Source organism: Salmo salar, chromosome 03 (assembly GCF_965601325.2).
Source record: "Salmo salar chromosome 03, fSalSal1, whole genome shotgun sequence".
NCBI classification, from domain to species: Eukaryota; Metazoa; Chordata; class Actinopteri; order Salmoniformes; family Salmonidae; genus Salmo; species Salmo salar.
This window is the reverse complement of record NC_138293.1, coordinates 86,185,001-86,206,637: the sequence shown is the minus strand read 5'-3', so window position 1 is coordinate 86,206,637 and position 21,637 is coordinate 86,185,001. Positions and strand designations below refer to the sequence as shown.

At 51.2% G+C, this 21,637-nt stretch overlaps 1 protein-coding gene across 3 annotated transcripts in view; it reads right to left on the bottom strand.

The window, feature by feature from the left end:
* LOC123741732 (zinc finger protein GLIS2) overlaps window positions 1-21,637 on the bottom strand; it is a 121,919-nt gene that overhangs the window by 29,037 nt on the left and 71,245 nt on the right. Inside the window, exons 4-7 of one of the 3 annotated variants that reach the window (XM_082972851.1) lie at window positions 17,715-17,897; window positions 17,076-17,209; window positions 16,571-16,714; window positions 13,163-15,672 (exon numbers count right to left, since the gene is read on the bottom strand). In XM_082972851.1, the coding sequence (XP_082828977.1) occupies window positions 13,263-15,672; window positions 16,571-16,714; window positions 17,076-17,209; window positions 17,715-17,897 (2,871 nt within the window). In that variant the 3' untranslated portion in view covers window positions 13,163-13,262. Of the gene's footprint in view, window positions 1-13,162; window positions 16,715-17,075; window positions 17,210-17,714; window positions 17,898-21,637 lie in introns of those variants that run through there. The other 2 variants (XM_082972852.1, XM_045715645.2) reach the window with 2 other exon arrangements.

Sequence of the window (21,637 nt, the reverse complement as noted above, 5' to 3'; positions counted from 1 at the left end):
GTCTGTGTATCTGAGTGTCTGAGTGTCTGTGTGTCTGAGTGTCTGTGTGTCTGTGTGTCTGAGTGTCTATCCAACCTGTGTGTCTGAGTGTCTGTGTGTCTGAGTGTCTGAGTGTCTGTGTGTCTGAGTGTCTGTGTGTCTGAGTGTCTGAGTGTCTGAGTGTCTGAGTGTCTGTGTGTCTATCCAACCTGTGTGTCTGTGTGTCTGAGTGTCTGAGTGTCTGTGTGTCTGAGTGTCTGAGTGTCTGTGTGTCTGAGTGTCTGTGTGTCTGAGTGTCTGAGTGTCTGTGTGTCTGAGTGTCTGTGTGTCTGAGTGTCTGTGTGTCTGTGTGTCTGGTGTCTGAGTGTCTGTGTGTCTGTGTGTCTGTGTGTCTGTGTGTCTGAGTGTCTGAGTGTCTGTGTGTCTGAGTGTCTGAGTGTCTGTGTGTCTGTGTGTCTGTGTGTCTGAGTGTCTGTGTGTCTGAGTGTCTGAGTGTCTGTGTGTCTGTGTGTCTGAGTGTCTGTGTGTCTGAGTGTGTGTCTGTGTGTCTGAGTGTCTGAGTGTCTGTGTGTCTGAGTGTCTGAGTGTCTGTGTGTCTGAGTGTCTGTGTGTCTGTGTGTCTGAGTGTCTGTGTGTCTGAGTGTCTGTGTGTCTGAGTGTCTGAGTGTCTGTGTGTCTGAGTGTCTGTGTGTCTGTGTGTCTGAGTGTCTGTGTGTCTGTGTGTCTGAGTGTCTGAGTGTCTGTGTGTCTGAATGTCTATCCAACCTGTGTGTCTGTGTGTGTCTGAATGTCTATCCAACCTGTGTGTCTGTGTGTGTCTGAGTGTCTGAGTGTCTGAGTGTCTGAGTGTCTATCCAACCTGTGCGTCTGAGTGTCTGAGTGTCTCTGTGTCTGAGTGTGTGTGTCTGTGTGTCTGAGTGTCTGTGTGTCTGAGTGTCTGTGTGTCTAAGTGTCTGAGTGTCTGTGTGTCTGAGTGTGTGTGTGTCTGTGTGTATGAGAGTCTGTGTGTCTGAGTGTCTGTGTGTCTGAGTGTCTGAGTGTCTGTGTGTCTGTGTGTCTGTGTGTCTGAGTGTCTGAGTGTCTGTGTGTCTGAGTGTCTGTGTGTCTGTGTGTCTGAGTGTCTGAGAGTCTGTGTGTGTCTGTGTGTCTGAGTGTCTGAGTGTCTGTGTGTCTGAGTGTCTGAGTGTCTGTGTGTCTGAGTGTCTGAGTGTCTGTGTGTGTCTGTGTGTCTATCCAACCTGTGTGTCTGAGTGTCTGTGTGTCTGAGTGTCTGTGTGTCTATCCAACCCGTGTGTCTGTGTGTCTGAGTGTGTGTGTCTGTGTGTCTGAGTGTCTGTGTGTCTGAGTGTCTGAGTGTCTGTGTGTCTGAGTGTCTGAGTGTCTGTGTGTCTGTGTGTCTGTGTGTCTGAGTGTCTGAGGGTCTGTGTGTGTCTGTGTGTCTATCCAACCTGTGTGTCTGAGTGTCTGAGTGTGTGTGTCTGTGTGTCTGAGTGTCTGTGTGTCTGAGTGTCTGAGTGTCTGTGTGTCTGAGTGTCTGTGTGTCTGAGTGTCTGTGTGTCTGAGTGTCTGAGTGTCTGTGTGTCTGTGTGTCTGAGTGTCTGAGTGTCTGTGTGTGTCTGTGTGTCTATCCAACCTGTGTGTCTGAGTGTCTGTGTATCTGAGTGTCTGTGTATCTGAGTGTCTGAGTGTCTGTGTGTCTGAGTGTCTGTGTGTCTGTGTGTCTGAGTGTCTATCCAACCTGTGTGTCTGAGTGTCTGTGTGTCTGAGTGTCTGAGTGTCTGTGTGTCTGAGTGTCTGTGTGTCTGAGTGTCTGTGTGTCTGAGTGTCTGAGTGTCTGTGTGTCTGAGTGTCTATCCAACCTGTGTGTCTGAGTGTCTGTGTGTCTATCCAACCTGTGTGTCTGTGTGTCTGAGTGTCTGTGTGTCTATCCAACCTGTGTGTCTGTGTGTCTGAGTGTCTGTGTGTCTATCCAACCTGTGTGTCTGAGTGTCTGTGTGTCTATCCAACCGGTGTGTCTGTGTGTCTGAGTGTCTGTGTGTCTATCCAACCTGTGTGTCTGAGTGTCTGTGTGTCTATCCAACCTGTGTGTCTGTGTGTCTGAGTGTCTGAGTGTCTGTGTGTCTGTGTGTCTGAGTGTCTGTGTGTCTGAGTGTCTGAGTGTCTGTGTGTCTGTGTGTCTGAGTGTCTGAGTGTCTGAGTGTCTGTGTGTCTATCCAACCTGTGTGTCTGTGTGTCTGAGTGTCTGAGTGTCTGTGTGTCTGAGTGTCTGTAGTGTCTGTGTGTCTTCCTGTGTGTCTGAGTGTCTGTGTGTCTGAGTGTCTGTGTGTCTGTGTGTCTGAGTGTCTGTGTGTCTGAGTGTCTGTGTGTCTGATGTGTGTGTCTGTGTGTCTGAGTGTCTGAGTGTCTGTGTGTCTGAGTGTCTGAGTGTCTGAGTGTCTGAGTGTCTGTGTGTCTGAGTGTCTGTGTGTCTGAGTGTCTGTGTGTCTGAGTGTCTGAGTGTCTGTGTGTCTGAGTGTCTGTGTGTCTGAGTGTCTGAGTGTCTGTGTGTCTGAGTGTCTGTGTGTCTGAGTGTCTGTGTGTCTGAGTGTCTGAGTGTCTGAGTGTCTGTGTGTCTGTGTGTCTGAGTGTCTGTGTGTCTGAGTGTCTGTGTGTCTGAGTGTCTGAGTGTCTGTGTGTCTGAGTGTCTGTGTGTCTGAGTGTCTGAGTGTCTGTGTGTCTGAGTGTCTGTGTGTCTGAGTGTCTGAGTGTCTGTGTGTCTGAGTGTCTGAGTGTCTGTGTGTCTGAGTGTCTGTGTGTCTGTGTGTCTGAGTGTCTGTGTGTCTGAGTGTCTGTGTGTCTGAGTGTCTGTGTGTCTGTGTGTCTGAGTGTCTGTGTGTCTGAGTGTCTGAGTGTCTGTGTGTCTGTGTGTCTGAGTGTCTGTGTGTCTGTGTGTCTGAGTGTCTGTGTGTCTGAGTGTCTGAGTGTCTGTGTGTCTGAGTGTCTGTGTGTCTGAGTGTCTGTGTGTCTGTGTGTCTGAGTGTCTGTGTGTCTGAGTGTCTGAGTGTCTGTGTGTCTGAGTGTCTGAGTGTCTGTGTGTCTGAGTGTCTGAGTGTCTGTGTGTCTGAGTGTCTGTGTGTCTGAGTGTCTGAGTGTCTGTGTGTCTGAGTGTCTGTGTGTCTGAGTGTCTGTGTGTCTGAGTGTCTGAGTGTCTGTGTGTCTGAGTGTCTGTGTGTCTGTGTGTCTGAGTGTCTGTGTGTCTGAGTGTCTGAGTGTCTGTGTGTCTGAGTGTCTGTGTGTCTGTGTGTCTGAGTGTCTGTGTGTCTGAGTGTCTGTGTGTCTGAGTGTCTGAGTGTCTGTGTGTCTGAGTGTCTGTGTGTCTGTGTGTCTGAGTGTCTGTGTGTCTGAGTGTCTGTGTGTCTGAGTGTCTGTGTGTCTGTGTGTCTGAGTGTCTGTGTGTCTGAGTGTCTGAGTGTCTGTGTGTCTGAGTGTCTGTGTGTCTGTGTGTCTGAGTGTCTGTGTGTCTGAGTGTCTGTGTGTCTGTGTGTCTGAGTGTCTGTGTGTCTGAGTGTCTGAGTGTCTGTGTGTCTGAGTGTCTGAGTGTCTGTGTGTCTGAGTGTCTGTGTGTCTGAGTGTCTGAGTGTCTGTGTGTCTGTGTGTCTGAGTGTCTGTGTGTCTGAGTGTCTGTGTGTCTGAGTGTCTGTGTGTCTGAGTGTCTGAGTGTCTGTGTGTCTGAGTGTCTGTGTGTCTGAGTGTCTGAGTGTCTGTGTGTCTGAGTGTCTGTGTGTCTGAGTGTCTGTGTGTCTGAGTGTCTGAGTGTCTGTGTGTCTGAGTGTCTGTGTGTCTGAGTGTCTGTGTGTCTGTGTGTCTGAGTGTCTGTGTGTCTGAGTGTCTGAGTGTCTGTGTGTCTGAGTGTCTGTGTGTCTGTGTGTCTGAGTGTCTGTGTGTCTGAGTGTCTGTGTGTCTGAGTGTCTGTGTGTCTGAGTGTCTGAGTGTCTGTGTGTCTGAGTGTCTGTGTGTCTGAGTGTCTGTGTGTCTGTGTGTCTGAGTGTCTGAGTGTCTGTGTGTCTGAGTGTCTATCCAACCTGTGTGTCTGTGTGTCTGAGTGTCTGAGTGTCTGTGTGTCTGAGTGTCTGAGTGTCTGTGTGTCTGTGTGTCTGAGTGTCTGTGTGTCTGAGTGTCTGAGTGTCTGAGTGTCTGTGTGTCTGTGTGTCTGAGTGTCTGTGTGTCTGAGTGTCTGTGTGTCTGAGTGTCTGTGTGTCTGAGTGTCTGTGTGTCTGAGTGTCTGTGTGTCTGAGTGTCTGAGTGTCTGTGTGTCTGTGTGTCTGAGTGTCTGTGTGTCTGAGTGTCTGTGTGTCTGTGTGTCTGAGTGTCTGTGTGTCTGTGTGTCTGTGTGTCTGAGTGTCTGTGTGTCTGTGTGTCTGAGTGTCTGTGTGTCTGTGTGTCTGAGTGTCTGTGTGTCTGAGTGTCTGTGTGTCTGAGTGTCTGTGTGTCTGAGTGTCTGAGTGTCTGTGTGTCTGAGTGTCTGAGTGTCTGTGTGTCTGAGTGTCTGAGTGTCTGTGTGTCTGAGTGTCTGAGTGTCTGAGTGTCTGTGTGTCTGAGTGTCTGAGTGTCTGTGTGTCTGAGTGTCTGTGTGTCTGAGTGTCTGAGTGTCTGTGTGTCTGTGTGTCTATCCAACCTGTGTGTCTGAGTGTCTGTGTGTCTGAGTGTCTGAGTGTCTGTGTGTCTGAGTGTCTGTGTGTCTGAGTGTCTGTGTGTCTGAGTGTCTGTGTGTCTGAGTGTCTGAGTGTCTGAGTGTCTGTGTGTCTGAGTGTCTGAGTGTCTGTGTGTCTGAGTGTCTGTGTGTCTGAGTGTCTGAGTGTCTGTGTGTCTGAGTGTCTGAGTGTCTGTGTGTCTGAGTGTCTGTGTGTCTGTGTGTCTGAGTGTCTGTGTGTCTGAGTGTCTGTGTGTCTGTGTGTCTGAGTGTCTGTGTGTCTGAGTGTCTGAGTGTCTGTGTGTCTGAGTGTCTGAGTGTCTGTGTGTCTGAGTGTCTGAGTGTCTGAGTGTCTGTGTGTCTGAGTGTCTGTGTGTCTGAGTGTCTGTGTGTCTGAGTGTCTGAGTGTCTGTGTGTCTGAGTGTCTGTGTGTCTGTGTGTCTGAGTGTCTGTGTGTCTGAGTGTCTGTGTGTCTGTGTGTCTGAGTGTCTGTGTGTCTGAGTGTCTGTGTGTCTGTGTGTCTGAGTGTCTGTGTGTCTGAGTGTCTGAGTGTCTGTGTGTCTGAGTGTCTGTGTGTCTGAGTGTCTGTGTGTCTGTGTGTCTGAGTGTCTGTGTGTCTGAGTGTCTGTGTGTCTGAGTGTCTGTGTGTCTGAGTGTCTGTGTGTCTGTGTGTCTGAGTGTCTGTGTGTCTGAGTGTCTGTGTGTCTGTGTGTCTGAGTGTCTGTGTGTCTGAGTGTCTGTGTGTCTGTGTGTCTGAGTGTCTGTGTGTCTGAGTGTCTGAGTGTCTGTGTGTCTGAGTGTCTGAGTGTCTGTGTGTCTGAGTGTCTGTGTGTCTGAGTGTCTGTGTGTCTGAGTGTCTGTGTGTCTGAGTGTCTGTGTGTCTGTGTGTCTGAGTGTCTGAGTGTCTGTGTGTCTGTGTGTCTGAGTGTCTGTGTGTCTGAGTGTCTGTGTGTCTGAGTGTCTGAGTGTCTGTGTGTCTGAGTGTCTGTGTGTCTGTGTGTCTGAGTGTCTGTGTGTCTGTGTGTCTGAGTGTCTGAGTGTCTGTGTGTCTGAGTGTCTGAGTGTCTGTGTGTCTGAGTGTCTGTGTGTCTGAGTGTCTGTGTGTCTGTGTGTCTGAGTGTCTGTGTGTCTGTGTGTCTGAGTGTCTGTGTGTCTGAGTGTCTGAGTGTCTGTGTGTCTGAGTGTCTGAGTGTCTGTGTGTCTGAGTGTCTGAGTGTCTGTGTGTCTGAGTGTCTGTGTGTCTGAGTGTCTGTGTGTCTGAGTGTCTGAGTGTCTGTGTGTCTGAGTGTCTGTGTGTCTGTGTGTCTGAGTGTCTGTGTGTCTGAGTGTCTGTGTGTCTGAGTGTCTGAGTGTCTGTGTGTCTGAGTGTCTGTGTGTCTGAGTGTCTGAGTGTCTGTGTGTCTGAGTGTCTGTGTGTCTGTGTGTCTGAGTGTCTGAGTGTCTGAGTGTCTGAGTGTCTGTGTGTCTGAGTGTCTGTGTGTCTGAGTGTCTGTGTGTCTGTGTGTCTGTGTGTCTGAGTGTCTGAGTGTCTGTGTGTCTGAGTGTCTGTGTGTCTGAGTGTCTGTGTGTCTGAGTGTCTGAGTGTCTGTGTGTCTGAGTGTCTGTGTGTCTGAGTGTCTGTGTGTCTGAGTGTCTGTGTGTCTGTGTGTCTGAGTGTCTGTGTGTCTGAGTGTCTGAGTGTCTGTGTGTCTGAGTGTCTGTGTGTCTGTGTGTCTGAGTGTCTGTGTGTCTGAGTGTCTGTGTGTCTGAGTGTCTGAGTGTCTGTGTGTCTGAGTGTCTGTGTGTCTGTGTGTCTGAGTGTCTGAGTGTCTGTGTGTCTGAGTGTCTGTGTGTCTGAGTGTCTGAGTGTCTGTGTGTCTGAGTGTCTGAGTGTCTGTGTGTCTGAGTGTCTATACCTGTGTGTCTGTGTGTCTGAGTGTCTGAGTGTCTGTGTGTCTGAGTGTCTGTGTGTCTGTGTGTCTGAGTGTCTGTGTGTCTGAGTGTCTGAGTGTCTGAGTGTCTGAGTGTCTGTGTGTCTGAGTGTCTGTGTGTCTGAGTGTCTGAGTGTCTGTGTGTCTGTGTGTCTGAGTGTCTGTGTGTCTGAGTGTCTGTGTGTCTGAGTGTCTGTGTGTCTGAGTGTCTGAGTGTCTGTGTGTCTGAGTGTCTGTGTGTCTGTGTGTCTGAGTGTCTGTGTGTCTGAGTGTCTGAGTGTCTGTGTGTCTGTGTGTCTGAGTGTCTGAGTGTCTGTGTGTCTGAGTGTCTGTGTGTCTGTGTGTCTGAGTGTCTGTGTGTCTGTGTGTCTGAGTGTCTGTGTGTCTGAGTGTCTGTGTGTCTGAGTGTCTGTGTGTCTGTGTGTCTGAGTGTCTGTGTGTCTGAGTGTCTGTGTGTCTGAGTGTCTGAGTGTCTGAGTGTCTGAGTGTCTGTGTGTCTGAGTGTCTGAGTGTCTGTGTGTCTGAGTGTCTGTGTGTCTGAGTGTCTGTGTGTCTGTGTGTCTGAGTGTCTGTGTGTCTGAGTGTCTGTGTGTCTGAGTGTCTGAGTGTCTGTGTGTCTGAGTGTCTGTGTGTCTGAGTGTCTGTGTGTCTGAGTGTCTGTGTGTCTGAGTGTCTGAGTGTCTGTGTGTCTGTGTGTCTGAGTGTCTGTGTGTCTGTGTGTCTGAGTGTCTGTGTGTCTGAGTGTCTGTGTGTCTGTGTGTCTGAGTGTCTGTGTGTCTGAGTGTCTGTGTGTCTGTGTGTCTGAGTGTCTGAGTGTCTGTGTGTCTGAGTGTCTGAGTGTCTGAGTGTCTGTGTGTCTGAGTGTCTGTGTGTCTGAGTGTCTGTGTGTCTGAGTGTCTGAGTGTCTGTGTGTCTGAGTGTCTGTGTGTCTGAGTGTCTGTGTGTCTGAGTGTCTGTGTGTCTGAGTGTCTGTGTGTCTGTGTGTCTGAGTGTCTGTGTGTCTGAGTGTCTGAGTGTCTGTGTGTCTGAGTGTCTGAGTGTCTGTGTGTCTGAGTGTCTGTGTGTCTGAGTGTCTGAGTGTCTGTGTGTCTGAGTGTCTGTGTGTCTGTGTGTCTGAGTGTCTGAGTGTCTGTGTGTCTGAGTGTCTGTGTGTCTGTGTGTCTGAGTGTCTGTGTGTCTGAGTGTCTGTGTGTCTGAGTGTCTGTGTGTCTGAGTGTCTGTGTGTCTGTGTGTCTGTGTGTCTGAGTGTCTGTGTGTCTGTGTGTCTGAGTGTCTGAGTGTCTGTGTGTCTGAGTGTCTGAGTGTCTGTGTGTCTGAGTGTCTGTGTGTCTGAGTGTCTGTGTGTCTGTGTGTCTGAGTGTCTGTGTGTCTGAGTGTCTGAGTGTCTGTGTGTCTGAGTGTCTGTGTGTCTGTGTGTCTGAGTGTCTGTGTGTCTGAGTGTCTGAGTGTCTGTGTGTCTGAGTGTCTGTGTGTCTGAGTGTCTGAGTGTCTGTGTGTCTGAGTGTCTGAGTGTCTGTGTGTCTGAGTGTCTGTGTGTCTGAGTGTCTGTGTGTCTGAGTGTCTGTGTGTCTATCGACCTGTGTGTCTGTGTGTCTGAGTGTCTGAGTGTCTGTGTGTCTGAGTGTCTGAGTGTCTGTGTGTCTGTGTGTCTGAGTGTCTGTGTGTCTGAGTGTCTGTGTGTCTGTGTGTCTGAGTGTCTGAGTGTCTGTGTGTCTGAGTGTCTGAGTGTCTGTGTGTCTGAGTGTCTGTGTGTCTGAGTGTCTGAGTGTCTGTGTGTCTGAGTGTCTGTGTGTCTGTGTGTCTGTGTGTCTGTGTGTCTGAGTGTCTGTGTGTCTGAGTGTCTGTGTGTCTGTGTGTCTGAGTGTCTGTGTGTCTGAGTGTCTGTGTGTCTGTGTGTCTGAGTGTCTGTGTGTCTGAGTGTCTGAGTGTCTGTGTGTCTGAGTGTCTGAGTGTCTGTGTGTCTGAGTGTCTGAGTGTCTGTGTGTCTGAGTGTCTGTGTGTCTGAGTGTCTGTGTGTCTGAGTGTCTGTGTGTCTGAGTGTCTGAGTGTCTGTGTGTCTGAGTGTCTGTGTGTCTGTGTGTCTGAGTGTCTGAGTGTCTGTGTGTCTGAGTGTCTGAGTGTCTGTGTGTCTGAGTGTCTGTGTGTCTGAGTGTCTGAGTGTCTGTGTGTCTGAGTGTCTGTGTGTCTGAGTGTCTGTGTGTCTGTGTGTCTGAGTGTCTGAGTGTCTGTGTGTCTGAGTGTCTGAGTGTCTGTGTGTCTGAGTGTCTGTGTGTCTGTGTGTCTGAGTGTCTGTGTGTCTGTGTGTCTGAGTGTCTGAGTGTCTGTGTGTCTGAGTGTCTGTGTGTCTGAGTGTCTGTGTGTCTGTGTGTCTGAGTGTCTGTGTGTCTGTGTGTCTGAGTGTCTGAGTGTCTGTGTGTCTGAGTGTCTGTGTGTCTGAGTGTCTGAGTGTCTGTGTGTCTGAGTGTCTGTGTGTCTGTGTGTCTGAGTGTCTGTGTGTCTGAGTGTCTGAGTGTCTGTGTGTCTGAGTGTCTGAGTGTCTGTGTGTCTGAGTGTCTGAGTGTCTGAGTGTCTGAGTGTCTGTGTGTCTGTGTGTCTGAGTGTCTGAGTGTCTGAGTGTCTGTGTGTCTGTGTGTCTGAGTGTCTGTGTGTCTGAGTGTCTGAGTGTCTGAGTGTCTGTGTGTCTGAGTGTCTGAGTGTCTGTGTGTCTGAGTGTCTGAGTGTCTGTGTGTCTGAGTGTCTGTGTGTCTGTGTGTCTGAGTGTCTGTGTGTCTGAGTGTCTGAGTGTCTGTGTGTCTGAGTGTCTGTGTGTCTGAGTGTCTGAGTGTCTGTGTGTCTGAGTGTCTGTGTGTCTGTGTGTCTGAGTGTCTGAGTGTCTGTGTGTCTGAGTGTCTGTGTGTCTGTGTGTCTGAGTGTCTGTGTGTCTGTGTGTCTGAGTGTCTGAGTGTCTGTGTGTCTGAGTGTCTGTGTGTCTGTGTGTCTGAGTGTCTGTGTGTCTGAGTGTCTGAGTGTCTGTGTGTCTGAGTGTCTGAGTGTCTGTGTGTCTGAGTGTCTGTGTGTCTGAGTGTCTGAGTGTCTGTGTGTCTGTGTGTCTGAGTGTCTGTGTGTCTGAGTGTCTGTGTGTCTGAGTGTCTGTGTGTCTGTGTGTCTGAGTGTCTGTGTGTCTGAGTGTCTGAGTGTCTGTGTGTCTGAGTGTCTGAGTGTCTGTGTGTCTGAGTGTCTGTGTGTCTGAGTGTCTGTGTGTCTGAGTGTCTGAGTGTCTGTGTGTCTGTGTGTCTGAGTGTCTGTGTGTCTGAGTGTCTGTGTGTCTGAGTGTCTGAGTGTCTGTGTGTCTGAGTGTCTGTGTGTCTGAGTGTCTGAGTGTCTGTGTGTCTGAGTGTCTGTGTGTCTGAGTGTCTGAGTGTCTGTGTGTCTGAGTGTCTGTGTGTCTGAGTGTCTGAGTGTCTGTGTGTCTGAGTGTCTATCCAACCTGTGTGTCTGTGTGTCTGAGTGTCTGAGTGTCTGTGTGTCTGAGTGTCTGTGTGTCTGTGTGTCTGAGTGTCTGTGTGTCTGAGTGTCTGAGTGTCTGTGTGTCTGTGTGTCTGTGTGTCTGAGTGTCTGAGTGTCTGTGTGTCTGTGTGTCTGAGTGTCTGTGTGTCTGTGTGTCTGAGTGTCTGTGTGTCTGTGTGTCTGTGTGTCTGTGTGTCTGAGTGTCTGTGTGTCTGAGTGTCTGAGTGTCTGTGTGTCTGAGTGTCTGTGTGTCTGAGTGTCTGTGTGTCTGAGTGTCTGTGTGTCTGAGTGTCTGTGTGTCTGTGTGTCTGAGTGTCTGTGTGTCTGTGTGTCTGAGTGTCTGAGTGTCTGTGTGTCTGAGTGTCTGAGTGTCTGAGTGTCTGTGTGTCTGAGTGTCTGTGTGTCTGAGTGTCTGAGTGTCTGTGTGTCTGAGTGTCTGTGTGTCTGAGTGTCTGAGTGTCTGTGTGTCTGAGTGTCTGTGTGTCTGTGTGTCTGAGTGTCTGTGTGTCTGAGTGTCTGTGTGTCTGAGTGTCTGTGTGTCTATCCCTGTGTGTCTGTGTGTCTGAGTGTCTGAGTGTCTGTGTGTCTGAGTGTCTGTGTGTCTGTGTGTCTGAGTGTCTGTGTGTCTGAGTGTCTGTGTGTCTGAGTGTCTGAGTGTCTGTGTGTCTGAGTGTCTGAGTGTCTGAGTGTCTGTGTGTCTGAGTGTCTGTGTGTCTGAGTGTCTGTGTGTCTGAGTGTCTGTGTGTCTGAGTGTCTGTGTGTCTGTGTGTCTGAGTGTCTGTGTGTCTGTGTGTCTGAGTGTCTGTGTGTCTGAGTGTCTGAGTGTCTGTGTGTCTGAGTGTCTGAGTGTCTGTGTGTCTGAGTGTCTGAGTGTCTGTGTGTCTGAGTGTCTGAGTGTCTGTGTGTCTGAGTGTCTGTGTGTCTGAGTGTCTGTGTGTCTGTGTGTCTGAGTGTCTGTGTGTCTGAGTGTCTGAGTGTCTGTGTGTCTGAGTGTCTGTGTGTCTGTGTGTCTGAGTGTCTGTGTGTCTGAGTGTCTGTGTGTCTGAGTGTCTGTGTGTCTGAGTGTCTGTGTGTCTGAGTGTCTGAGTGTCTGTGTGTCTGAGTGTCTGAGTGTCTGTGTGTCTGAGTGTCTGTGTGTCTGAGTGTCTGTGTGTCTGAGTGTCTGAGTGTCTGTGTGTCTGAGTGTCTGTGTGTCTGTGTGTCTGAGTGTCTGTGTGTCTGAGTGTCTGTGTGTCTGTGTGTCTGAGTGTCTGAGTGTCTGTGTGTCTGAGTGTCTGAGTGTCTGTGTGTCTGAGTGTCTGAGTGTCTGTGTGTCTGTGTGTCTGAGTGTCTGTGTGTCTGTGTGTCTGAGTGTCTGAGTGTCTGTGTGTCTGAGTGTCTGAGTGTCTGTGTGTCTGTGTGTCTGAGTGTCTGAGTGTCTGAGTGTCTGTGTGTCTGAGTGTCTGAGTGTCTGTGTGTCTGAGTGTCTGAGTGTCTGTGTGTCTGAGTGTCTGAGTGTCTGTGTGTCTGAGTGTCTGAGTGTCTGTGTGTCTGTGTGTCTGAGTGTCTGTGTGTCTGAGTGTCTGTGTGTCTGTGTGTCTGAGTGTCTGTGTGTCTGAGTGTCTGAGTGTCTGTGTGTCTGAGTGTCTGTGTGTCTGTGTGTCTGAGTGTCTGTGTGTCTGTGTGTCTGAGTGTCTGTGTGTCTGAGTGTCTGTGTGTCTGAGTGTCTGAGTGTCTGAGTGTCTGTGTGTCTGAGTGTCTGAGTGTCTGTGTGTCTGAGTGTCTGTGTGTCTGAGTGTCTGTGTGTCTGAGTGTCTGAGTGTCTGTGTGTCTGAGTGTCTGTGTGTCTGTGTGTCTGAGTGTCTGAGTGTCTGTGTGTCTGAGTGTCTGAGTGTCTGTGTGTCTGAGTGTCTGTGTGTCTGAGTGTCTGTGTGTCTGTGTGTCTGAGTGTCTGTGTGTCTGAGTGTCTGTGTGTCTGAGTGTCTGAGTGTCTGTGTGTCTGAGTGTCTGAGTGTCTGTGTGTCTGTGTGTCTGAGTGTCTGTGTGTCTGTGTGTCTGTGTGTCTGAGTGTCTGTGTGTCTGAGTGTCTGAGTGTCTGTGTGTCTGAGTGTCTGTGTGTCTGAGTGTCTGTGTGTCTGTGTGTCTGAGTGTCTGTGTGTCTGAGTGTCTGTGTGTCTGTGTGTCTGAGTGTCTGAGTGTCTGTGTGTCTGAGTGTCTGAGTGTCTGTGTGTCTGTGTGTCTGAGTGTCTGAGTGTCTGTGTGTCTGAGTGTCTGTGTGTCTGTGTGTCTGAGTGTCTGTGTGTCTGAGTGTCTGTGTGTCTGTGTGTCTGAGTGTCTGTGTGTCTGTGTGTCTGAGTGTCTGTGTGTCTGAGTGTCTGTGTGTCTGTGTGTCTGAGTGTCTGAGTGTCTGAGTGTCTGTGTGTCTGAGTGTCTGTGTGTCTGAGTGTCTGTGTGTCTGTGTGTCTGAGTGTCTGTGTGTCTGTGTGTCTGTGTGTCTGAGTGTCTGAGTGTCTGTGTGTCTGAGTGTCTGTGTGTCTGTGTGTCTGAGTGTCTGTGTGTCTGAGTGTCTGTGTGTCTGTGTGTCTGTGTGTCTGAGTGTCTGTGTGTCTGTGTGTCTGAGTGTCTGAGTGTCTGTGTGTCTGAGTGTCTGTGTGTCTGAGTGTCTGTGTGTCTGTGTGTCTGAGTGTCTGTGTGTCTGAGTGTCTGTGTGTCTGAGTGTCTGAGTGTCTGTGTGTCTGAGTGTCTGTGTGTCTGAGTGTCTGAGTGTCTGTGTGTCTGAGTGTCTGTGTGTCTGAGTGTCTGAGTGTCTGTGTGTCTGAGTGTCTGTGTGTCTGTGTGTCTGAGTGTCTGAGTGTCTGTGTGTCTGAGTGTCTGTGTGTCTGAGTGTCTGAGTGTCTGTGTGTCTGTGTGTCTGAGTGTCTGAGTGTCTGAGTGTCTGTGTGTCTGAGTGTCTGAGTGTCTGTGTGTCTGAGTGTCTGAGTGTCTGTGTGTCTGAGTGTCTGTGTGTCTGTGTGTCTGAGTGTCTGTGTGTCTGAGTGTCTGAGTGTCTGTGTGTCTGAGTGTCTGAGTGTCTGTGTGTCTGAGTGTCTGAGTGTCTGAGTGTCTGTGTGTCTGAGTGTCTGAGTGTCTGTGTGTCTGAGTGTCTGTGTGTCTGAGTGTCTGAGTGTCTGTGTGTCTGAGTGTCTGTGTGTCTGAGTGTCTGTGTGTCTGAGTGTCTGAGTGTCTGTGTGTCTGAGTGTCTATCCAACCTGTGTGTCTGTGTGTCTGAGTGTCTGAGTGTCTGTGTGTCTGAGTGTCTGAGTGTCTGTGTGTCTGAGTGTCTGTGTGTCTGAGTGTCTGTGTGTCTGAGTGTCTGTGTGTCTGTGTGTCTGAGTGTCTGTGTGTCTGAGTGTCTGAGTGTCTGTGTGTCTGAGTGTCTGAGTGTCTGTGTGTCTGAGTGTCTGAGTGTCTGTGTGTCTGAGTGTCTGTGTGTCTGAGTGTCTGTGTGTCTGAGTGTCTGTGTGTCTGTGTGTCTGAGTGTCTGTGTGTCTGAGTGTCTGAGTGTCTGAGTGTCTGTGTGTCTGTGTGTCTGAGTGTCTGTGTGTCTGTGTGTCTGAGTGTCTGAGTGTCTGTGTGTCTGAGTGTCTGTGTGTCTGAGTGTCTGTGTGTCTGTGTGTCTGAGTGTCTGTGTGTCTGAGTGTCTGTGTGTCTGTGTGTCTGAGTGTCTGTGTGTCTGTGTGTCTGAGTGTCTGTGTGTCTGAGTGTCTGTGTGTCTGAGTGTCTGTGTGTCTGAGTGTCTGAGTGTCTGTGTGTCTGAGTGTCTGAGTGTCTGTGTGTCTGAGTGTCTGTGTGTCTGAGTGTCTGTGTGTCTGTGTGTCTGAGTGTCTGTGTGTCTGTGTGTCTGAGTGTCTGTGTGTCTGTGTGTCTGAGTGTCTGTGTGTCTGAGTGTCTGTGTGTCTGAGTGTCTGAGTGTCTGTGTGTCTGAGTGTCTGTGTGTCTGTGTGTCTGAGTGTCTGTGTGTCTGAGTGTCTGAGTGTCTGAGTGTCTGTGTGTCTGAGTGTCTGAGTGTCTGTGTGTCTGAGTGTCTGAGTGTCTGTGTGTCTGAGTGTCTGTGTGTCTGAGTGTCTGTGTGTCTGAGTGTCTGAGTGTCTGAGTGTCTGAGTGTCTGTGTGTCTGTGTGTCTGAGTGTCTGTGTGTCTGAGTGTCTGTGTGTCTGAGTGTCTGTGTGTCTGTGTGTCTGTGTGTCTGAGTGTCTGAGTGTCTGTGTGTCTGAGTGTCTGTGTGTCTGTGTGTCTGAGTGTCTGTGTGTCTGAGTGTCTGTGTGTCTGAGTGTCTGAGTGTCTGTGTGTCTGTGTGTCTGAGTGTCTGTGTGTCTGAGTGTCTGAGTGTCTGTGTGTCTGAGTGTCTGAGTGTCTGTGTGTCTGAGTGTCTGAGTGTCTGAGTGTCTGTGTGTCTGAGTGTCTGAGTGTCTGTGTGTCTGAGTGTCTGAGTGTCTGTGTGTCTGAGTGTCTGAGTGTCTGTGTGTCTGTGTGTCTGAGTGTCTGTGTGTCTGAGTGTCTGTGTGTCTGAGTGTCTGAGTGTCTGTGTGTCTGAGTGTCTGAGTGTCTGTGTGTCTGTGTGTCTGAGTGTCTGAGTGTCTGTGTGTCTGAGTGTCTGTGTGTCTGAGTGTCTGTGTGTCTGTGTGTCTGAGTGTCTGAGTGTCTGTGTGTCTGAGTGTCTGAGTGTCTGTGTGTCTGAGTGTCTGTGTGTCTGTGTGTCTGAGTGTCTGAGTGTCTGAGTGTCTGAGTGTCTGTGTGTCTGAGTGTCTGTGTGTCTGTGTGTCTGAGTGTCTGTGTGTCTGAGTGTCTGTGTGTCTGTGTGTCTGAGTGTCTGTGTGTCTGAGTGTCTGTGTGTCTGTGTGTCTGTGTGTCTGTGTGTCTGAGTGTCTGTGTGTCTGTGTGTCTGAGTGTCTGAGTGTCTGTGTGTCTGAGTGTCTGAGTGTCTGTGTGTCTGTGTGTCTGAGTGTCTGTGTGTCTGTGTGTCTGAGTGTCTGTGTGTCTGTGTGTCTGAGTGTCTGAGTGTCTGTGTGTCTGAGTGTCTGTGTGTCTGAGTGTCTGAGTGTCTGTGTGTCTGAGTGTCTGTGTGTCTGTGTGTCTGAGTGTCTGTGTGTCTGAGTGTCTGAGTGTCTGTGTGTCTGAGTGTCTGAGTGTCTGTGTGTCTGAGTGTCTGAGTGTCTGTGTGTCTGAGTGTCTGAGTGTCTGTGTGTCTGAGTGTCTGAGTGTCTGTGTGTCTGAGTGTCTGTGTGTCTGAGTGTCTGTGTGTCTGTGTGTCTGTGTGTCTGAGTGTCTGAGTGTCTGTGTGTCTGAGTGTCTGAGTGTCTGTGTGTCTGAGTGTCTGAGTGTCTGTGTGTCTGAGTGTCTGAGTGTCTGAGTGTCTGTGTGTCTGAGTGTCTGAGTGTCTGAGTGTCTGAGTGTCTGTGTGTCTGAGTGTCTGTGTGTCTGAGTGTCTGTGTGTCTGAGTGTCTGAGTGTCTGTGTGTCTGAGTGTCTGTGTGTCTGAGTGTCTGAGTGTCTGTGTGTCTGAGTGTCTGTGTGTCTGTGTGTCTGAGTGTCTGAGTGTCTGTGTGTCTGAGTGTCTGTGTGTCTGTGTGTCTGAGTGTCTGAGTGTCTGTGTGTCTGAGTGTCTATCCAACCTGTGTGTCTGTGTGTCTGAGTGTCTGTGTGTCTGTGTGTCTGAGTGTCTGAGTGTCTGAGTGTCTGAGTGTCTGTGTGTCTGAGTGTCTGAGTGTCTGAGTGTCTGTGTGTCTGAGTGTCTGTGTGTCTGAGTGTCTGTGTGTCTGAGTGTCTGAGTGTCTGAGTGTCTGTGTGTCTGAGTGTCTGTGTGTCTGAGTGTCTGAGTGTCTGTGTGTCTGAGTGTCTGTGTGTCTGTGTGTCTGAGTGTCTGTGTGTCTGAGTGTCTGTGTGTCTGAGTGTCTGAGTGTCTGTGTGTCTGAGTGTCTGAGTGTCTGTGTGTCTGAGTGTCTGTGTGTCTGAGTGTCTGAGTGTCTGAGTGTCTGTGTGTCTGTGTGTCTGAGTGTCTGTGTGTCTGAGTGTCTGAGTGTCTGTGTGTCTGTGTGTCTGAGTGTCTGTGTGTCTGTGTGTCTGAGTGTCTGTGTGTCTGAGTGTCTGTGTGTCTGAGTGTCTGTGTGTCTGAGTGTCTGTGTGTCTGAGTGTCTGTGTGTCTGAGTGTCTGAGTGTCTGTGTGTCTGAGTGTCTGTGTGTCTGAGTGTCTGAGTGTCTGTGTGTCTGAGTGTCTGAGTGTCTGTGTGTCTGAGTGTCTGTGTGTCTGTGTGTCTGAGTGTCTGAGTGTCTGTGTGTCTGTGTGTCTGTGTGTCTGAGTGTCTGTGTGTCTGAGTGTCTGAGTGTCTGAGTGTCTGAGTGTCTGTGTGTCTGTGTGTCTGAGTGTCTGAGTGTCTGTGTGTCTGAGTGTCTGAGTGTCTGTGTGTCTGAGTGTCTGTGTGTCTGAGTGTCTGAGTGTCTGAGTGTCTGTGTTTCTGAGTGTCTATCCAACCTGTGTGTCTGTGTGTCTGTGTGTCTGTGTGTCTATCCAACCTGTGTGTCTGTGTGTCTATCCAACCTGTGTGTGAGCGGTTGTGTATCTTGAGGTTCTCCAGGCGAGAGAAGCTCTTGTTGCAGGTGGGGCAGCGGTGAGGCTTCTCATTGGTGTGTGTACGGATATGGATAAGCATCTTGTACCTGCAGACACACACACACACACACACACACACACACACACACACACTTACTTGAGTATAATAACAGGTGCACACGCAAACCCATATGGAACAATGTACTTGAATGGGTACAAGGAATTCATAACATCTTTACACACTTACTTGAGTATAATAACAGGTGCACACGCAAACCCATATGGAACAATGTACTTGAATGGGTACAAGGAATTCATAACATCTTTCTGAAAAGTTAGGAAGGTAGTTTTGAATGATACTCATAGAGGTGTACTGACTGGTTTCATGAAGGAGTGGTAAATGTCTGATGTTGGACACATTTCAGTGGTTAGTTAATCATCTCAGTCATGATCTGAGGTCAGTCTCACCTAGCGTTGAAGCCCCGCCCTTTGCGAGCACAGCCGTCCCAGTGGCAGCAGTAACCAGAATCCTTTTCAGGTTTGACGTGGAAGTCGTTGACGTGGTCCACGAGGTCTTGCAGGGACTCAAAGAGAAGATGGCACTGGGGAGAGAGAGAGAGGGATGGGGGAGAGAGAGGGGGGAGAGATGGGGGAGAGAGAGGGGGGGAGAGAGAGAGGGGGAGAGAGAGGGGGGGAGAGAGGGGGGAGAGAGAGAGGGGGGAGAGAGAGGGGGGGGAGAGAGGGGGGAGAGAGAGGGGGGAGAGAGAGAGGGGGAGAGAGAGAGGGGGGGGGGGGGAGAGGGTGGGAGAGGGGTACGGGGGTGAGTGGTGGAAGACAGAGGGAGAATAATGTAAAGAGAGAGAAGGTTGAACATGTCATTGTCACCACTGTCATTGTGAAATGTTAAAACAATGACCTTTGTAGTGTCTAGTTATGTCATGGTAACACCTGGCTGCAGAGTCCTAGCCTGGTCCCAGATCTGTTTGTGCTGGCTTGCCAACTCCTGGTCTCGACAATGACCATTACATAGGAGTTAGCAAGACAACAGAAACCCATCTGGGCCCAGGCTAAAATGTTTTCCCTGTTACATTACTTCCTGTGTCTCACCTTCCTCCAGCGACAGGCCAGCTGTTCGTCTGCTGAGAGATCGGGAGAGGCCCGCTTGTCGTTGGGCTGGCCAATGAACATGGATGACGGCAGGTGGAGTCCGGCCCCAGCACCAATCGGCACGAAGAACTGGAAGGCCTGCGAGGAGGCTCTGTTCTCCACGTAACGGATGTGAGCTGAGTCCTGAGAGAGAGGATGAAGAGGATGGAGGAGGATTAGAGGTTAGAATGTCTGTCTTACTCTATCAAACACACACACACACACACACACACACACACACACACACACACACACACACACACACACACACACACAAGCAAGATCTGTTCCCTCTGCTTCCATTCTTTTCACCATTTCCCCTCTTTCCCTCCCCTTTTCCTGTCCCTCTGCTTCTCGTGTCCCTCTCCTACTCCTGTCCTTCTCCCTCTCCTGTCCCTCTCCTCCTCCTGTCCCTCTGCTTCTCCTGTCCCTCTCATTCTCCTGTCCCTCTGCTTCTCCTGCCCCTCTCCTTCTCCTGTCCATCTCCTTCTTCTGTCCCTCTCCTTCTCCTGTCCCTCTGCTTCTCCTGTCCCTCTCCTTCTCCTGTCCTTCTCCTTCTCCTGTCCCTCTCATTCTCCTGTCCCTCTGCTTCTCCTGCCCCTCTCCTTCTCCTGTCCATCTCCTTCTTCTGTCCCTCTCCTTCTCCTGTCCCTCTGCTTCTCCTGTCCCTCTCCTTCTCCTGTCCTTCTCCTTCTCCTGTCCCCTCCTGTCCTTCTCCTTCTCCTGTCCCTCTCCTTCTCCAGTCCCTCTCCTTCTCCTCGCCTTCTCCTTCTCTTGTCCCTCTCCTTCTCCTCTCCTTCTCCTACTCCAGTCCCTCTCCTCCTCCTGTCCCTCTGCTCCTCCTGTCCCTCTCCTTCCCCTGTCCCTCTGCCCTTCCTGTCCCTCTCCTTTTCCTGTCCCTCTCCTACTCCTGTCCCTCTCCTGCACCTGTCCCTCTCCTTCTCTTGTCCCTCTCCTTCTCCTGTCCCCTCCTGTCCTTCTCGTTTTCCTGTCCCTCTGCTTCTCCTGTCCCTCTCCTTGTCCTGTCCTTCTCCTTCTCCTGTCCCCTCCTGTCCTTCTTCTTCTCTTGTCCCTCTCCTTCTCCTCTCCTTCTCCTTCTCCTGTCCCTCTCCTTCTCCTGTCCCTCTCCTCCTCCTGTCCCTCTCCTTCTCCTGTCTCTCTCCTTTTCCTGTCCCTCTGCTTCTCCTGTCCCTCTCCTTCTCCTGTCCTTCTCCTTCTCCTGTCCCTCTCCTCATCCTGTCCCTCTGCTTCTCCTGTCCCTCTCCTTCTCCTGTCCCTCTCCTTCTCCTGTCCCTCTCGTTTTCCTGTCCCTCTGCTTCTCCTGTCCCTCTCCTTCTCCTGTCCCTCTCCTTCTCCTGTCCCTCTCCATCTCCTGTCCTTCTCCTTCTCCTGTCCTTCTCCTTTCCTGTCCCTCTCCTTCTCCTGTCCCTCTGCTTCTCCTGTCCCTCTCCTTCTCCTGTCCCTCTCCTCCTCCTGTCCACTCCTGTCCTTCTCCTGTCCCTCTCCTTCTCCTGTCCCTCTCCTTCTCCTCTCCTTCTCCTGTCCCTCTCCTTCTCCTGTCCCTCTCCTTCTCCTGTCCTTCTCCTTCTCCTGTCCCTCTCCTTCTCCTGTCCACTCCTGTCCTTCTCCTGTCCCTCTCCTTCGCCTGTCCCTCTGCTTCTCCTGTCCCTCTCTTCTCCTGTCCCTCTCCTTCTCTTGTCCCTCTCCTTATCCTCTCCTTCTCCTGTCCCCTCCTGTCCCTCTCCTTCTCCTGTCCCTCTCCTTCTCCTGTCCCTCTCGTTTTCCTGTCCCTCTGCTTCTCCTGTCCCTCTCCTTCTCCTGTCCCTCTCCTTCTCCTGTCCCTCTCCATCTCCTGTCCTTCTCCTTCTCCTGTCCTTCTCCTTTCCTGTCCCTCTCCTTCTCCTGTCCCTCTGCTTCTCCTGTCCCTCTCCTTCTCCTGTCCCTCTCCTTCTCCTGTCCACTCCTGTCCTTCTCCTGTCCCTCTCCTTCTCCTGTCCCTCTCCTTCTCCTCTCCTTCTCCTGTCCCTCTCCTTCTCCTGTCCCTCTCCTTCTCCTGTCCTTCTCCTTCTCCTGTCCCTCTCCTTCTCCTGTCCACTCCTGTCCTTCTCCTGTCCCTCTCCTTCTCCTGTCCCTCTGCTTCTCCTGTCCCTCTCTTCTCCTGTCCCTCTCCTTCTCTTGTCCCTCTCCTTATCCTCTCCTTCTCCTGTCCCCTCCTGTCCCTCTCCTTCTCCTCTCCTTCTGTCCTTCTCCTTCTCCTGTCCCTCTCCTTCTCCTGTCCCTCTCCTTCTCCTTCTCCTGTCCCTCTCCTTCTCCTGTCCCTCTGCCTCTCCTGTCCCTCTCCTTTCCTGTCCCTCTGCTTCTCCTGTCCCTCTCCTTGTCCTGTCCTTCTCCTACTCCTGTCCCCTCCTGTCCTTCTCCTCCTCCTGTCCCTTTCCTTCTCCTGTCCCTCTCCTTTTCCTGTCCTTCTCCTTCTCCTGTCCCTCTCCTTCTCCTTCTCTTGTCCCTCTCCTTCTCCTTTCCTGTCCCTCTCCTGCTCCTGTCCCTCTGCTTCTCCTGTCCCTCTCCTTCTCCTGTCCCTCTGCTTTTCCTGTCCCTCTCCTTCTCCTGTCCCTCTCCTTCTCCTGTCTCTCCCCTCTCCTGTCCCTCTCCTTTTCCTGTCCCTCTGCCGCTCCTGTCCCTCTCCTTCTCCTGTCCTTCTCCTTCTCCTGTCCCTCTCCTCCTCCTGTCCCTCTGCTTCTCCTGTCCCTCTCCTTCTCCTGTCCCTCTGCTTCTCCTGTCCCTCTCCTTCTCCTGTCCCTCTCCTTCTCCTGTCCCTCTGCTTCTCCTGTCCCTCTCCATCTCCTGTCCCTCTCCTTCTCCTTCTCTTGTCCCTCTCCTTCTCCTGTCCCTCTCCTTCTCCTGTCCTTCTCCTTTTCCTGGCCCTCCCCCTCTCCTGTCCCTCTACGTCTCCTGTCCCTCTCCCTCTCCTTTTCCTGTCCTTCTCCTTCTCCTGTCCCTCTCCTTTCCTGTCCCTCTCCTCTTCCTGTCCTTCCCCTCTCCTTCTCCTGTCCCTCTCCTTCTCCTGTCCTTCTCCTTCTCCTGTCCTTCTCCTTCTCCTGTCCCTCTCCTTCTCCTGTCCCTCTCCTCTTCCTGTCCTTCCCCTCTCCTTCTCCTGTCCCTCTCCTCCTCTTGTCCTTCCCCTCTCCTTCTCCTGTCCCCCCCCCTCTCCTGTCCTTCTCCTTCTCCTGTCCCTCTCCTTCTCCTATCCCTCTCCTTCTCCTGTCCTTCTCCTTCTCCTGTCCCTCTCCTCATCCTGTCCTTCTCCTCCTCCTGTCCCTCTCCTCATCCTGTCCCTCTGCTTCTCCTGTCCCTCTCCTTCTCCTGTCCCTCTCCTTCTCCTGTCCCTCTCGTTTTCCTGTCCCTCTGCTTCTCCTGTCCCTCTCCTTCTCCTGTCCCTCTCCTTCTCCTGTCCCTCTCCATCTCCTGTCCTTCTCCTTCTCCTGTCCTTCTCCTTTCCTGTCCCTCTCCTTCTCCTGTCCCTCTGCTTCTCCTGTCCCTCTCCTTCTCCTGTCCCTCTCCTTCTCCTGTCCACTCCTGTCCTTCTCCTGTCCCTCTCCTTCTCCTGTCCCTCTCCTTCTCCTCTCCTTCTCCTGTCCCTCTCCTTCTCCTGTCCCTCTCCTTCTCCTGTCCTTCTCCTTCTCCTGTCCCTCTCCTTCTCCTGTCCACTCCTGTCCTTCTCCTGTCCCTCTCCTTCTCCTGTCCCTCTGCTTCTCCTGTCCCTCTCTTCTCCTGTCCCTCTCCTTCTCTTGTCCCTCTCCTTATCCTCTCCTTCTCCTGTCCCCTCCTGTCCCTCTCCTTCTCCTCTCCTTCTGTCCTTCTCCTTCTCCTGTCCCTCTCCTTCTCCT